Source organism: Sphaeramia orbicularis, chromosome 21, assembly GCF_902148855.1.
Source record: "Sphaeramia orbicularis chromosome 21, fSphaOr1.1, whole genome shotgun sequence".
NCBI classification, from domain to species: domain Eukaryota; kingdom Metazoa; phylum Chordata; class Actinopteri; order Kurtiformes; family Apogonidae; genus Sphaeramia; species Sphaeramia orbicularis.
Genome location: NC_043977.1, coordinates 21,434,387 through 21,449,735, shown reverse-complemented (window position 1 = coordinate 21,449,735; position 15,349 = coordinate 21,434,387). Strand labels below are relative to the sequence as shown.

Sequence of the window (15,349 nt, the reverse complement as noted above, 5' to 3'; positions counted from 1 at the left end):
GTTCTTTTCTTTTAAGCGTATGAGAAATGATTGGTTTGCATCAGATAAGCAGCATTGCATGAGATGTGGGTGTCATGTCAGAACACTTCCTCCCATCCTGTTGTGTGTTTTTGGCAGAAAGGAAGTTGCCGGGTCATTCCAGGCTGCTGCTTGCTGATTGGTCGGAGGAGGATGTGCAGAACTGGCTGAGCGAAGAGGGCCTGGAGGAGTTGGTCAGCATCTTTAAAACCAACAACATCGACGGGCCAGAGCTCAACCAGATGAGCAAGGAGACGGCGGCTGAGCTGGGAATTGGTGAGTGGGATATAAGAACCAGTTATGTGTTTTAAAGGTAGGGTAGGAGATTCTGGAAAAACAGTTCGAGCAAGCTACATTTTGGAAATACACAATTCAAAAGTCCAAACCCCTTTCTTCAGACTTCCCCCTGAAGCCACGCCTCCAGAGTACCGGAACACGCAATGCTTGTCCCCCTGTCCGCAGATGCATACCTCATTCATTCTCCACTCCACCACCACCCCCTTACAATTCAACCCCCTGGTCTGTGGATCCATGTGTACTTCACCCCCCCCCCCCCCCTAACGATTCATCCCCCTGTCCGTGGATCTGTGCGTACCACTGAATTCAGGTGCGCCTGTTTATTTATTTATTTATTTTTGCACATCAAAAAACAGAAAAAAACAACAACGTTCAAACAAGTAACATTATTATGCAGGAGCGGTTTAGAAGCCAAAAAAGTCTTATATGAATATCTCCCCAAAAATGAACAATACGCAAGAAAAAAAGAAAAAGAATTAAATGTTCATCAGTATATTAGGTTAGAAGTTGGACTGAATGAAGGAATGAATGAATGAATGAATGAATTTTTATTATTGTGTCCTGCATAAGAATATGTCCAGCCCTTACATGGGCTTATAAGACACCAAAAATTAGAGCCTGACCGATATGGGATTTTTGGGGCCAATACCGATATTGGGGGCTCAAAAAAGCCGATATCCAATATATCGGCCGATATCCGATATTGATACCAGATTGAAATTGTGAGGTACAGAGGAACTGCACAGACATGGGTGTATGTGTGTGTGTGGGGGTGAATACTTCTTAAGACGGGGGGGGGGGGGGCGTGATTTTTGGGTTTAGCAGTCCATGATTGTGTGTGTGGGGGTGATACTGTCATTGTCCGAGCAGGAGTGAAAGTGAAACTAACTCTCTTTACTGTTCTTCTAACTCTCCGTCCAGCACACACACACACACACACACACACAGGAGCAGCCAGCGACAGAATCTCCGCACAGCAAAAAAGTTCATATATTGGCTACATATTGGCTGATGTTGACTGATCAGTGATACGCTATAATCGGCCTGATTAATCGGCCGGCTGATTAATTGGTTGGGCTCTACCAAAAATACAAACCAAAGACCAAATACCAGACAATAGGCACAGTAGATATAAACAAGACAATGTACTCACCTGTTTAAACAAACACATCTGCCGCTTTTTCCAGGCTTTACAAACAAATAATGGTAATTTATATACATACTTTTCACTTGTTATTTTAATACGTGTTCTAAGTAATCTCGGGCTAGTAAGAACAGCTGATTTCAGTAAGATTGATGTCAAGCCAAGCTCTGGTATGCGAAAAGGCGGGAGGGACAAATAGCAGTTGAGTTTGACAGACATATCACCATTCAATCATTTCGATGGGTCGGTTAAAATGATTGGATGGTGTTTTTTCAGTCCTGTACGTTCCACAGGTGACAAAAAATTTTTATTTTTCTTTTGGAGCATTTAATTTAATTGGTTGCAATTGGGATGTGAAGAGAATTTTAAGCAACGTAGTAAAAAAAAAAATGCTCCAGGAAAACATCTCCTACCCCACCTTTAACATGTAGACAGTACATACCCTCTAACACTGAATTTACAACCTCATCCTAAAAATATAATGAGCTTGAAATGAGCAGAATGTTGTAAAACAGGGGTGTCCAACTCATTTTAGTTCAGGGGCAAAATACAGTCCAGTGTGATCACAAGTGGACCCAACCAGCAAAAATAATAGCATAATAACCTGTAAATAATAATACAAAATTTTCTGTTTTAGTGTGGAAAAAAGTCAAATTACATGTTGAAAATAATGTGAATAACCTGAACAACCCTGTAGAATTGGACATTTCTTGAGAAAAATAAGTGCAGTTTTCAACAATATTGTCTGCACATTGCAGTGGATCTACAAATACACAAAATATTAGTAACAGGCATTATGTTGGTAAAATTGCACTTATTTTTCTTAAGACATTTCATTTGTTCATATTTGTTCAGAATCATTTATTGATGGTCAAATATAGATGGTATGCACATGACGTCACCACTAGTGGAAGTCACTGTGGTTCTGCCCACTGAGTGGCAGAAAGAGGGAAATGAGCGGCAGCGTTGGCTTCAATACTGTCTAAACTTAAGAACAATATTTAATAAAAATAAGGGAGAGCTGTTGTGAGATTGATTGTATGAACAAGTTTGAAAAGCAGTCAGAGCTATCGTTTTATAGACACCGAAAGACAAAGTAAAGAGAAGTAAATGGATCCACAAATCCAGGAAATCAAACCTAGATCTGTGGATCCTGTTTCGTGTCGGGTAACATTAATTTATGCTGTATTTTTGGATAAAATCCTACCTTAAATTACGTATTGTTTTGGCTAACGTTTTCAAATACGGGGGATCTCCAGCATAAAGCTACAACGGCATATTAGGGCTACATAAGAAAATAAAAACACTTGTCATTACGAGTATAAATTCATAAAATATCGATATAAAACCCATAATTTTATGATAATAAAGTCGAATACAAAAAGAGTCACAATGTTATGAGAATAAAGTCGTAGTTATAAAAAAAAAAACCCTCATAATTTAACAAAAATGTCCTTCGCTTATGAGATTAAAGTCGTCATATTCTAACAATAAAGCCATAATATTACAAGAATAATGTCGTAATTTAAAAACAGGTGGGAAAAATATCCTAATTTACCAAAATAAAGTCGTACCCTGCTGGTCCACAGCAGTAGTATCTGTGTTGTACAAAGTGCTTGATCTGAACTAGACGTAAATCTCCTCAGTACCAGTAGATCATGCATATATTCACTGGGGTCAGTCCACGGTCTACTGTAAAAGCACTTTGGATCAGCTGGTTCTCTGCCTAGTTTTGGACACTGGTTGTCAGTGATGATGAAACCATGTATATTTGCTTCAGGTAAAAATAGCGATGATCCCCTACACCCTGGATGTCAGGATACGTGATTTCTGTCAACATTTTAATGTTCGTGGTCCACTTGTTCTTCGGTAGCTCATACAGATCCATGTCCAGTCCACTTTATTTAATTTCATATTTCACATTTGCTTGGTCTCGCTGTGTTTACTGCTATACTCCGTCATGTTGAGCAGGTTGGTTTTTGCCACTCAGTCTGATTTAGAGGGGCATGGCCCGGGGGGGGAGTGACGTATGTGCATACCCTCTATACCACAGGTGTCAAACATGTGGCCTGGTGACCAAATCTGGCCCACCAAAGGTTCCATTCCGGCCCGCGAGATGAAAGTGCAAAAATTAACCTGAACAGTCCAGGTTGTCCAAATCATTTTGGTTCAGGTTCCACATACAGACCAATGTGATCTACAGTAAAAATAACAACACAATAACCCATAAATAATGACAACTACAAATTTTCTTTGTGAAAAATTATGTGGAAAAAATGTAAGTGAAAAAAATAACATTACACTGTGAAAATATTTACATTTACAAAACTATTCTTTCACAATAAAATGCAAATAAATACATAAATAAAAACAAAGATGAACAACCCGAAATGTGCAATTTGAACAATATTCTGCCTGTTGCTAAATGTTTTGTGCATTTATGGATCTGCTGTGATCTGTAGTTGTGTTAATAATAACAGATGTAATATTGTAGTAACTATTCAAATTTTAGTTCCAAACTCCAAAATTTTAACAATTCTGCCTGTTACCAAATGTTTATGTAACACTGTGTGTAATGTACATGTATAAATAATAAGTCGAGGCCTAATATTGTTAAAATTGCACTAAATTTTCAAATGAAATTTCTGTTTTTTCAGGTTATTCACATCTTTTTTTGTAAAATGTAAATATTTTTTGTACTAAAACAAAAAGAAAAACTTGGATTTGTCATTATAGGTTATTAAGTCATTATTTTACTGGTCTGGCCCGCTTGAGATCAAATTGGGCTGAATATGGCCCCTGAACCAAAGTGAGTTTGACAGCCCTGCTCTGTACTGTACATCATCAAGACAGCCAAATGCAAGTTGTGTCGGTTCATCTCTGGTTTCCGAGTGTCCCTAAACGCATCTTCACTGGCCACAGCTGCATTGAATGAGTCCCAATTAGTGCCTTGGCAGTAGACCTTCAGAGTCAATGGACCAGCCAGCTCCTTACAGTTTTGGGTTTCCCATTGGACTATTACATTTTCTGACTGTATTTCGGAATGAACAGCACCGCATGGTCTGAAAGGTTGGTGTGATTAAACTCGTTTAGAACAATGACAGCCGTTAGGGTGTGAGAAGAACATTAGCATCATTAGCATTAGCATCATCGGCTAAATGGTAGAGTGTAAACAAATTGACTGGGGCAAACTCTGGGGGTATAAGGCTTGTTACGTACTCCGCGAAAAAAAAGAGAAATTTGTTCGTCTTCTCGAGGTGGCAAAAACAAGTACAAAGTTCGTTTTGGCCAAGACATTTCGTACTTCAACTGCCAAACAGGGTCCTCCGCTTTCCCCGATTAACCACGCCCACTTCGCATGCTACAGGTCCGCATTTAACCTGTTAGACCCTGGTCTGTTTGTTTTCAGTCGGAACCATTTCAATGTAACACAAAACAATGGATTAGTCATTAACAGAATCTTCATTCATACAAATAGCCTGATCACAATCAAGGTGCACAAGTATACTTGCAGAAGTTATTAATCAGTATTGCAAAAAGATATCCCCAAAACCATTCCCAAAATGTTTCTTTGGCCATTTTATGACTAGATCTTGCAATCTCCAAATTTGAAGAAAATCGAATAAAAACTGATAAAATGGCGACCCAATGAGCGTGAAAACATGTAAAACAATAATTTTATTGTTATTAGAGAGCAAAATTATTGTACATTGTTTGTAACACAATAAATAATAATTACTACTATTATTTTACTATTTATTGTTTTGTAACACAATAAATGCTACTCAACTCCTGTGTCTTTTTTTATTACAAAATACACACATCACATTGCTTTTCATTTACTGATCATTTTTGTTGAACAGCTGTTTGATTATCAATTTTTATTTTCAGTATTAAGACAATCAACCATTTTGTTATGAAAACCCTTCTTTTACAGCCCTTTAATTGTAATAATAGAATGGGAACTTGTTATTTCAGTATTATTATGACTAAATATGCACAACTTGACAGATTTTGGTATGCTCACTGGGTGCAGAAAATTTGGTAACAATGTGGCAAAAGGATGTTTACGTCGAACCGCATGTTTTCAATGGCGCGTTCACCAAAATTCATGTAGTGTCCGTACACCAATATACTTCCATCAATAATATGTCGAGGTCCAAAACGGAATCTGGCCCGATTCAGAATCGGGCCGGCCCAGAATGGAATTCTATTTTAGGCCAGCCTAGAATGGAATCCTGCTGCTATAATGTTATTTTTATACCATGTTTAATGCAAATGATCCATAATTCCATAATTTGTCATAATTTTACATTTTCAGTCTTACATACCTTGAGTAACTATTGTCAATTTCAGTCGATTTCACTGTACCATATATTGGTGGGGAGTACCACTAGGTTCTATTTGTAAATAAAGTGTATTATAGTTTACAATTAAAATGTTGTTTGTTTCATTTTTTTTCACATATTTGCAAATTCCATGTATTGATTTTTGTAATAATTTAGATCATGTGCATCTAAATTCTGGTCTGTTTGTTTTCAGTCGGAACCACTTCAGTGTAACACAAAACAATGGATTAGTCATTAGCAGAATCTTCTTTCATACAAAACAAAGTTGTGATCAGAAAACAGCAAAGGAAAGACAATTCATAATCATCTCTTCATAATGTGACCTTTAGTTTTGCTCGTCTGTCTCTATCAGTGAGTTTTAGTGTTAGAGAAATAATACTTTATACTGTTGGATCTGCTTAGTGTTAACTTGGCGCTGCAAAGTTTGTCACATGAATTTGTTTTCTTAAATTATTCATGGCATACACCGGTCTCAGTCTGTTGGCTTGCTTTAGATATTTGTTAATTTAAGCACCTGTTGTTTGAGCTGTGTTCTGTTTTCTGACAGTTGGTTTTGTCGAGCTTTTAGCTGATGGTCTCCTTTTTCAGCAGATGTATATAATGTGTACATTGCTGCAAGTGACGCATAGCGTTACCATGGCAACACAGATGGACCTGTAGCTGCCAGGGGCAACTGGGTTTGAGAGGCTACCTGGGATATATTCCAGGTAGAGAAAGCAGGCACTGTTGAGCTCTGTTGTGTTGGTCAGGCTACGTATACTGCCACACTTGGTTTTCAGTGGTAGCTTAACGGACGTGTCGGGGGTGTGAGGTGAAGGCGGGTGGAGTTACAGCTGCGTTGAGCACAGTGTGGTCCAGCCAGGTCTCACATAGACAGAGGGCAGACCAAGAGTTCATCTATTTTATTCTTTATTGATCTAAATGGTAAATGGACTGCACTTACATAGCGCTTTTCCACACCTTCATGGTGCCCAAAGTGTTTTACACACATTCTCACATTCACACACATACTTACATTCACCCATTCACACTCATACACCAATGGCAGTGTCTTACGCAAGGACATTTCGACACGTGGACAGTCGGAGCCAGGATTCAAACCACCGACCCTTCAGTCATTGGACGACCCGCTCTACCAACTGAGCCCGTCTAACAGTCAAGAGTAGAGCTGGTAGTGGTGGCCGATACCGGCACCTTCTGAACCTGGAGAATATGGCGGCATTGGTTCCTGGTCGGGTTATGCCTCCAGAGAAGGATCCACTGGCTTGGTTTTACCTAGTATCTCCACAGGAAAAAGCTGGGTCAATTTATGCAAGTTGTCCCAGAGGAAAAGTAGTTCCCAGTGTGTCTATGTCTCACATTTGATCTTTTTAACATATAATGCAAACGGTAAAAGAACACACAGAAGCAGAGCTCGTACCGTGGCGAACCTCACAGCTGCCATCTTGCCTTGCCAGGTTATTCACATTTTATTTTGAAAGGATAGTTTATAAATGTAAATATTTTCATAATGCAATTTTACTTTGGAGTTGACATTATTTATAGGCTATTATACTGTTATTTTACTTGCAATCACATTGGACTGTTTGTGAGTCCTGGACTAAAACAAGTTCAACACAATTGACATTTATTATCTTCAGTGTTAACTTGCATTTCACAAATTCATCCCACAGGCCACATTGGACCCTTATGCAGGCCGGTTTTGGTCCATGGGCCTTGCATTTGACAACCCTGATGTAAGGCGTTCTTATTGATGATCCGATTTATCCGCCCCCCTACCCAACTGTTCCCTAACAGCAGTCTGATTTAGTGACCCGGAGCTGCAGCATTTCTGTCTGCTTATACAATCACAAATCACACTGTGAGGACAGCGTCCCACAGGTTGACCTTTATGTCACGAACAATGATAATCCCTCTGAAAATAAGATTAGTGGATTCAGGGTCGTCCAAGGTCCCAGAGTATAAAGTCACTGTATGAACCAGAGAGCATTTTTTCCTGCAGTGAACAGTGTACATACCCTCCTGAGACCCAGTAAGTAAACATTTTCTCCATTTTACATTAAATAATTGCCTTAATTGGAAACAGCATGATGCAACTGTTTTTTCAGATACATTTAAAATAAAAGAATTTATATTATGTCCTTTTCAGTTTAATTTTTTTTTTCTTTTTCTAAGTGAAGCTGTGAAATCCTTGTCCACTACAGAGGACAAAAATGCAGTGCTGGGTTTCAGGAGGATAAAGTACGACTGTTGTAGGATCAGTATGAGTGTTAGGCCTCTGTGTGGCTCTTTATTTACATCAGACTGTAATTGACTTTTATATGAAACAGACTCGTATGAGAGAATTTAGAGCATTTCTAATTTCCTCTGCCTGATAAGTTTAATTGGTTGTATTTTAATACGAATGCTCGATTTAATCTGCTCCCATTTGCCCTGTTAATGTCAGTGCATTACACTGGAAACAAACTCAACTATCCACTTCCAATTAAAAGTCCTCCAGTGTTTCTGTGGACAGAAATCAGTCATTTCTTAATGAACAAGAACCCACTATACTTGTATCATAATCTGCTCATGCAGCTCTCAGTTACTAGGAACCTGCAAATGTTGACAGACTTTTCAGTGAAAGCTGATGCGTGGTAATTGCAGAATTCTGTATAATATTACTTCATCATAATATAAAGTGGTTCGTAGCGTCACAGCAACTTTAAACCCCAGGAAGATCCATTCATTTCTTTCAAGTGAATGTTTGTGCTGAATTTTAACTGTCGAAGCATTCCTGAGATAACATGATAATTTAATCTCAAGTGGGTCAGACCAATAAAATACTATCATAATAACCTATAAATAATAACAACTCCCAATTTTTATCTTTAGTGTAAAAAGCATTAGCTAAATTACATGAAAATGTTTACACTTTCAAACTATGCTTTCATGAAAAATGTGAATAACATGAACAAATATGAGGGTAGGGGTGGTGTAGAGTTAGGTTTAGGGTTAAGGTTAGGTGTAGGGTTAGGCGTAGGATTATGGTTAGGTTTAGCTTTAGCGTAGGTGTAAGGTTAGGTTTACGGTTAGGTGTAGCGTTAGGGTTGTGGTTAGCGGTTACGGATATGTAAACCGGAGATCTTGGCGTAAATTGATACCCTATCAAATGGTGTTGAATAATACGCGAAAGGATGAAAATGCATACGTATAGCACGCCACATGGTATAAGAACTGGCGTGACATACAACGCGATATCATAAGATCAGCCTGGACAAATTCACAGCACAGTATTACGGCCTGTGCATACTGAGTGAAATTAGAGAGAGAGACAGATGTATGGGATGGAGGTTCGCATTGACTGCACTGCTAACTATGTGCTAAATGTCACTGGCTCATAGGAAAATGCAAACAGACATTTTTATTGACCGCTTGTGGGGAAAAAACTATCGTAAACTTTGTTTTATCTTTGCATCCCCTGGGACTCATTTGTTCATTTTTTTGTGTCCTTTTCTAATTATATGTGTCTAGGACACAGGGGCAGATGAAACACCGTATAATGGCTATATGAAGTATTATTTGTATTAACAGTGAAGAATTACAGGGTAAATAGTGGATTTTCTAACAGCAGTTAATTTGTTAAAAGTCAGGGAGAAATAATAACAGAATTTGTAAATACACACCTTCCCTCTGCAGCCCAGTCCAAATTAAGACTAAATATCATTTCAAATGATGTGACGGTTAATGGTATTATGGAAATGTAAAACCACTATTCCAAGGTTCTGTGTATGTACATGCAGTAGAGTCATGTCCACTTGTGCACACATGGCATCAATTAACTGACTTTAACCTCAGTCATTAACATTGATTCTGCTTTTACTACTGGTATTTATTTGAGGAAATGTGCTAAATGTGGCTAAAACCACTGTTTATGAGCAAAGAAACACTGTTTGCACGAGCCTTATTTATTCAGACTCCTACACCCTGGTCCTGCTTTCTAATTTCTATCATTGTGAAGCAGGGTGCATGTGTATAATCCCAATTTTCATTTCCCACTTTCATCGTCACCCACTGACGGACACAGACGCTGCCTCAATTACGTTTGCGTATCGTACATATCTGTCAGCTCGACGAGACGAAGCCCTGTGCAGATTACCAAAGTCGAACAAGATCAGTCAACAACACACCTCCTTTTTTTTTTTTTTTTTTTTTACATTTCTGCTTGGTTTCTGTCTCCCCTTCCTCAGAAACTCTGCTTTACTAGTCCACACTACACACAGGTGAGCTCCTTCCTCCCTGTGCATTAAAAGTTAATTATTTTGTACTGTCAAAATCACACTATTAGGAGATTGGTTGCTGGTGGATTGTGCGTCACTGGTGAATTGTTGGCTCTGTGGAAGGCTTTGTAGGTAGGTTGTTAATGTGGTAGTTTGGGAAAAACACACACTACTGTCTTATTTCCACATAATTTTCAAGGGAAATCACATATAGGATGAAATGGGCGTTGTGTAAAAGCTGTCTTTGTTTTGATTATGGGTGCTCTGTGTCGGCAAAATCACGCAACGAGCTGCGTCTTAATTACTGTTTTAACAAAATGTGACTGTTGTTGTGTTTGCTGAAATTGGACCAAGTGCTCAGGAATGCGAAGTGTTGCCCTATGGAGCCAGCATCTTTTTCCATGTGTTTAGTATGGAGGATGGCTCTCATCATTACCACCACATAAGGACGGTGAAAACGGCAGATTGCCACATTTCCTGCCCCTCTGTGCTGTGCAACCACCAACTATCATTTACCATGCACTGTGTTTGTGTAAATGTGTACCCATGCATATACATACACACTCACACACCCACAGCATGCACACACACACACACACACACACACACACACACGGCAAATTAGATTCTAGCGGACTTTACATGATGAAATATTCATGAATCTTTGAGTAAGAGGAAGGAAAAAAAAAAAAAAGTTCCTCTTGGATATAATTCAGAATATCTCTACGGAGACAGCCTCATTCTGCAGTTTTATTGTAGCGTCTCATCAAATTATCAATCTAAATGTAAAGTGGACAGTGTTAGTACTAATGACTTCTGTCACAGTAAAAAATGTGGGAACTTATGGAAATCTTGACCGAAGCGTTGACCTATACAGAGCAGTTTATTGGACGGCTCTGTGGACTTAATGGGTTCTAGGTGTTTCGTAGAGGCTCGACGTTTTGATTGAGCGCCGTCACTTTTCCAGGAGGTTTCACTGAATAGTAATTGTGACAGCAGGCCTCCACTTCTGTCTTACTCAGAATTTGAAGGCGGGATTTTAAAGGCAGAGTTCAAGCTGTTCTAAAGACTTTACATTTATTATATGTCATTTTCAGTTCACATCTGATCAGCCTTGACAACACGCAGAGCTCAGTTCAGATGCAAAAAAGGGATATAATGTTAAAAAAAAGTAATTATGTTTATCTACCGTTCACTACCACAGTTTTACAGCAGTGGTGAACAGATTTCTTCTTTTATGGCGGTTGGTATTTGTTATTCTGGAGCATTAGTGGCTTTTCCATTGGACATCTGTGCAAAACTTTACCGATATTTACTAAATGTCGAAAAAACAGAAGTGCGTAATGTTGCTTTTTCCATTAAATCACAAATGTGATTTGTTTATTTATTATCATGAGATGACACAAGAAGTCATTCCATAAACATGGTGATGAACATAAATATCGTGTTGATTTACAGATATATTCATTATTACTATTTATTACCCCTCTATCCTGTACTAAATTAAAAAATGATTCCATTTCCTAATGTGTCCACACATACCACACCATGTTTCTTTTAAAACCCTTGTTCTTCACTTGTTGTAACGTCTGTCAACATCCATTTTTCTTTTGTTCACATGATTCTAGTTGTGGTAAAAGGTCTTTCCATAGCAGTTTTGCATGCATATGCATATACCAATTGCACTACACTGAAAAACCACCTCTTGCCAGTGCAAAAGCTTCTAATCAAAAAAGGAGAGTTTTGCTAAAATTGTTTTTCCATTAGGGAAATTTTTATACGCAAGTTATATTCGCTCAAATTGAGGGTCAATGAAAAAGCAACTAGTGTTGTGCAAGTTACTTCCCAAGTGTAATCCATTACAGAGTACTTGTTACTGTTCCTTACCTTGCAATATTACTGTCTCAGAATTATAATGCATTTCATGACATTTAATGACTTTTGTCATAAATGTGCAGTTGAACCCAAGTAGAGCCCCCCCCCCCCCCCCCAAATACAGGAGGTAGGAGAGCCTTGGAACACATACATTTGCGAGGGGTTGCAGCGCCGAGGATGCCGGTAGATAAAATTGTAATCGATAAAGAATTCTAACTCGTCCTAGAATCGTTAGCTTACCTTGTCATTGCTGATGACAGGGATGATGCTAACTAGCTTCTTAAAGCAGGGTTAGGGTTAGGAATGAGCATACGTCCATGTGACCAATGGACTGTCTTCTGCCGTCTTCACCCATCGGCTGAACAACAACAGGAAACAGAATTTTCCTGGTGCATTTTTGATTCCTTAAGGTCTCGACGTCTTGCTGTGTTTTGTTTTGTTTTGTTTTTCATTTGAGCAGTTAAATTATAGGTGAAAAGTGTTCTGTAACGCAAGCGCTATTGAACATGTACCTAGTAAAATATTACTGAAAATTAATTAGTAATGCCTCACACTACTGTGTTACAGCAAAAAGTAATCTGTTACTGTAATGCATTACTTTTGTAACACATTACTCCCAACACTGCTCTGGAGTATGGATTAGAATTGTTATCCCCTTTCCCAGAACAGTCAAAATAAACATCAGCTTTTACAAAGGACCTCTGCAACTTTGTGAAAAATGTGGATGAGTTGCACTGTACATGTTCACCACTAGATGCCACCAAATGTTACACACTGGACTTTATACGTTGGAGTTGGTTAGGGCTGGACAAATTATCAAATTAATTTAATTAATTGAGGTTATCCTCTGTTAAAAAAAAAAAAAGCTTAAATTACAACATGAATGATTATCTCTCTGGCCCATTGTTGCTTCTTTATGTTCATTGTGAATGTGCTTCTTCAGTGAGTGATGGTGTTCAACATGCAGCCCACGGGCCAAAACCAACCAATCCGACTCACTGGATGAATTTATGAGGTGTAAAAATGAGTGTTTAAGTGGTGTTATTCCTCCTCTAATTCTGTCTTTCCCAGTCATAGGTTCAGGACTTAGAATGGGTTGTGAAGCTGTTTTTAGTCTGAAGGTTTGATGGACTATTGGTGTCAGTTTTTGTCCGTCCATAAGCAATTTTTCAAGAAACTTGTTCTCCAGAACAGTCAGCCACAATCAACTGAAATTCATAGCAGAGGTTCCTTGGGGGTAAGGTCTACCAAGTTTCTTGGAAGAACTGAGAAATATTGATTTTTGAATTTTTTATGAATGTTTACAGTTTTAAAAACCCCCCTTGGTTTATGATGGGACAAATTTCAGTGCTATAACTTAAACAGTTGAAGATATTGATATAATTACTATTGGTAATACATAGGAAGTCACATATAGGCTTTCATTTGGTGCCATGACCTTTGACCTTGAAAGGTCAAATGAATGTCAATGTCTTTAAATATGCCGTTGCACTACAGGACCCTTAGTCCTATTATTTTTTTTTTGTTGGTTCGCCAACTCACGGTGTGAATTAATTTTGAAAAAAAAATTAATTAATAAAAAAAATGTTTTTCAATCAGTGCTAATTTGTAATCTGTGCAGCACTTTGGAGACTTTGTGTTGGTAAAATGTGCTTGTACAAATAAAAGTGGATTGGATTGAAAAATCTTGAGTGAGGCCTCAGCTGTCAAAAATGTAACACAATGAAGACAGAGGCAGACAAAAATGACATAAAAGTTGTCTGAGAGTTGATAGTCCGTTGCTGTTATACATGACACATTACAACTCAATGATGTCATCTCTCTGTGATTGACATTCGTCCAAATCCAAGTGCATTTATTTATTTAATACTGTTTTGATGATACAAAGAGTCGGTAAAAATGTCAACATTACAGCAATTCATGCTTGTAAATTTTTATTTCCCCATGAGATTAACTTTTGTATTTTGGGTCTGATGCTGAGAATTCAAATTGTTCAGAATGTCCTCGGAACACGTTTCCCCTGAAGTTTATGACAAACGTAATGTCTTAATTCAATACAAATGCTGCTTTCCATTATTCCAAACCAATCGATCTCCCCGTCGTTCCTTTGTGTTCGACGCCACCGGTCAGAGACTTTCAATCGTGCAAGTCATTAATTGTAACCTGGAGCCAGACGTTTCCTAAATAATCTATGCACGTGTACGACGACGACAGACAGAGCAATTTTAGGAGAAAATTATTGAACCGATTGTTAATGCAGCTGCGTGCAAAGTGATTTTCCTCTTTTGAGTCGCGGGTTATTATTGAGTGGAATAATGAGAGATGTTAACGCTGAACTGCAGCCCACGGCGCCTCCTCAGGGACACGACTCGCCTGCTGTCAGTAAAATGTGTCCGACTTGTCGCGTCTCAGTGCAGATTGATTGAGGAGAGACATTTCATTTTCCATTTTCTCCTTTTTTCGGATAGGGGACAAAGTTATTCTGCCTCATGTCTGTCACCTGCTTTATTCGGCCTCACACAGAGATACTGATACTTCCTGCTAGAACACAAATCGGCGGATGCCACATTACAGATAGTTTATGTGAAATCCTAAGCCACGACGATGGTGTTGGATCAGAGCTTTTCCTTCACATTTTAAAGAAAGTGGCCCCACATGTGATTTGCAGCTATCCCGTCCGTACTGAGCAGAATACTGATGAGTGCTGTGGGTTTTCCCAGAATCCGTCGGCCTCCGCGGTCGTCTCCTGAGGAAAATCGAGGCCCTGAAGGCAGAGCAGAGCGGTTCAGAAGCCCCAGATGAGTTTCTGTGCCCGATCACCAGAGAGCTGATGAGGGATCCAGTCATCGCCGCAGGTCAGACAACTAAAGCCCAAACATCTCCAGTGTTTCTGTGTTTATTCATTACTGGACTGAATGTAAAACTGCCTCAGACTCTAAACAGAACGGTGTCAGCATCATGGTGTGGGGTCTCTCCACAGACGGGTACTCCTATGAGCGGGAATCCATCCAGAGCTGGATCAGAGGCAAGAACAAAACCAGTCCCATGACCAACCTGCCCCTCCAGACCACGCTCCTCACCCCCAACAGGTCTCTGAAGACGGCGATAGCACGATGGAAGTCCAGTCAGTAGACGCGCTAGCTTATTCTGCAACGAACCCAAGACAGAGCAGGTAAACGTCACTGTAAGAGTTGATCAGAGAGGTGAAGTTCTGCCATATTCTGGAAAAATGTAAACGTTTCTGTAACAGTTCTGAATTATGCATCATTTACACATTTGTCAGTGAAATCTTTATTAAACAATTCAAGAAGGTCGCCTTTTGTTGTAAATCAGTATCAGAAAATATGTAAATATCAAGACTACGCACCTGAAAGTAGGGATGTAACGATTATCAGTATAATGATAAA

General features: G+C 38.9%; 1 protein-coding gene across 2 annotated transcripts in view; it reads left to right on the top strand.

Moving 5' to 3' along the window:
• LOC115412146 (WD repeat, SAM and U-box domain-containing protein 1) overlaps positions 1-15,349 on the top strand; it is a 42,412-nt gene extending 27,063 nt beyond the window's left edge. For both annotated transcript variants that reach the window (XM_030124471.1, XM_030124470.1), the window contains exons 9-11: positions 118-294; positions 14,663-14,797; positions 14,923-15,349. In XM_030124471.1, the coding sequence (XP_029980331.1) occupies positions 118-294; positions 14,663-14,797; positions 14,923-15,074 (464 nt within the window). In that variant the 3' untranslated portion in view covers positions 15,075-15,349. The remainder of the gene's footprint in view (positions 1-117; positions 295-14,662; positions 14,798-14,922) is intronic.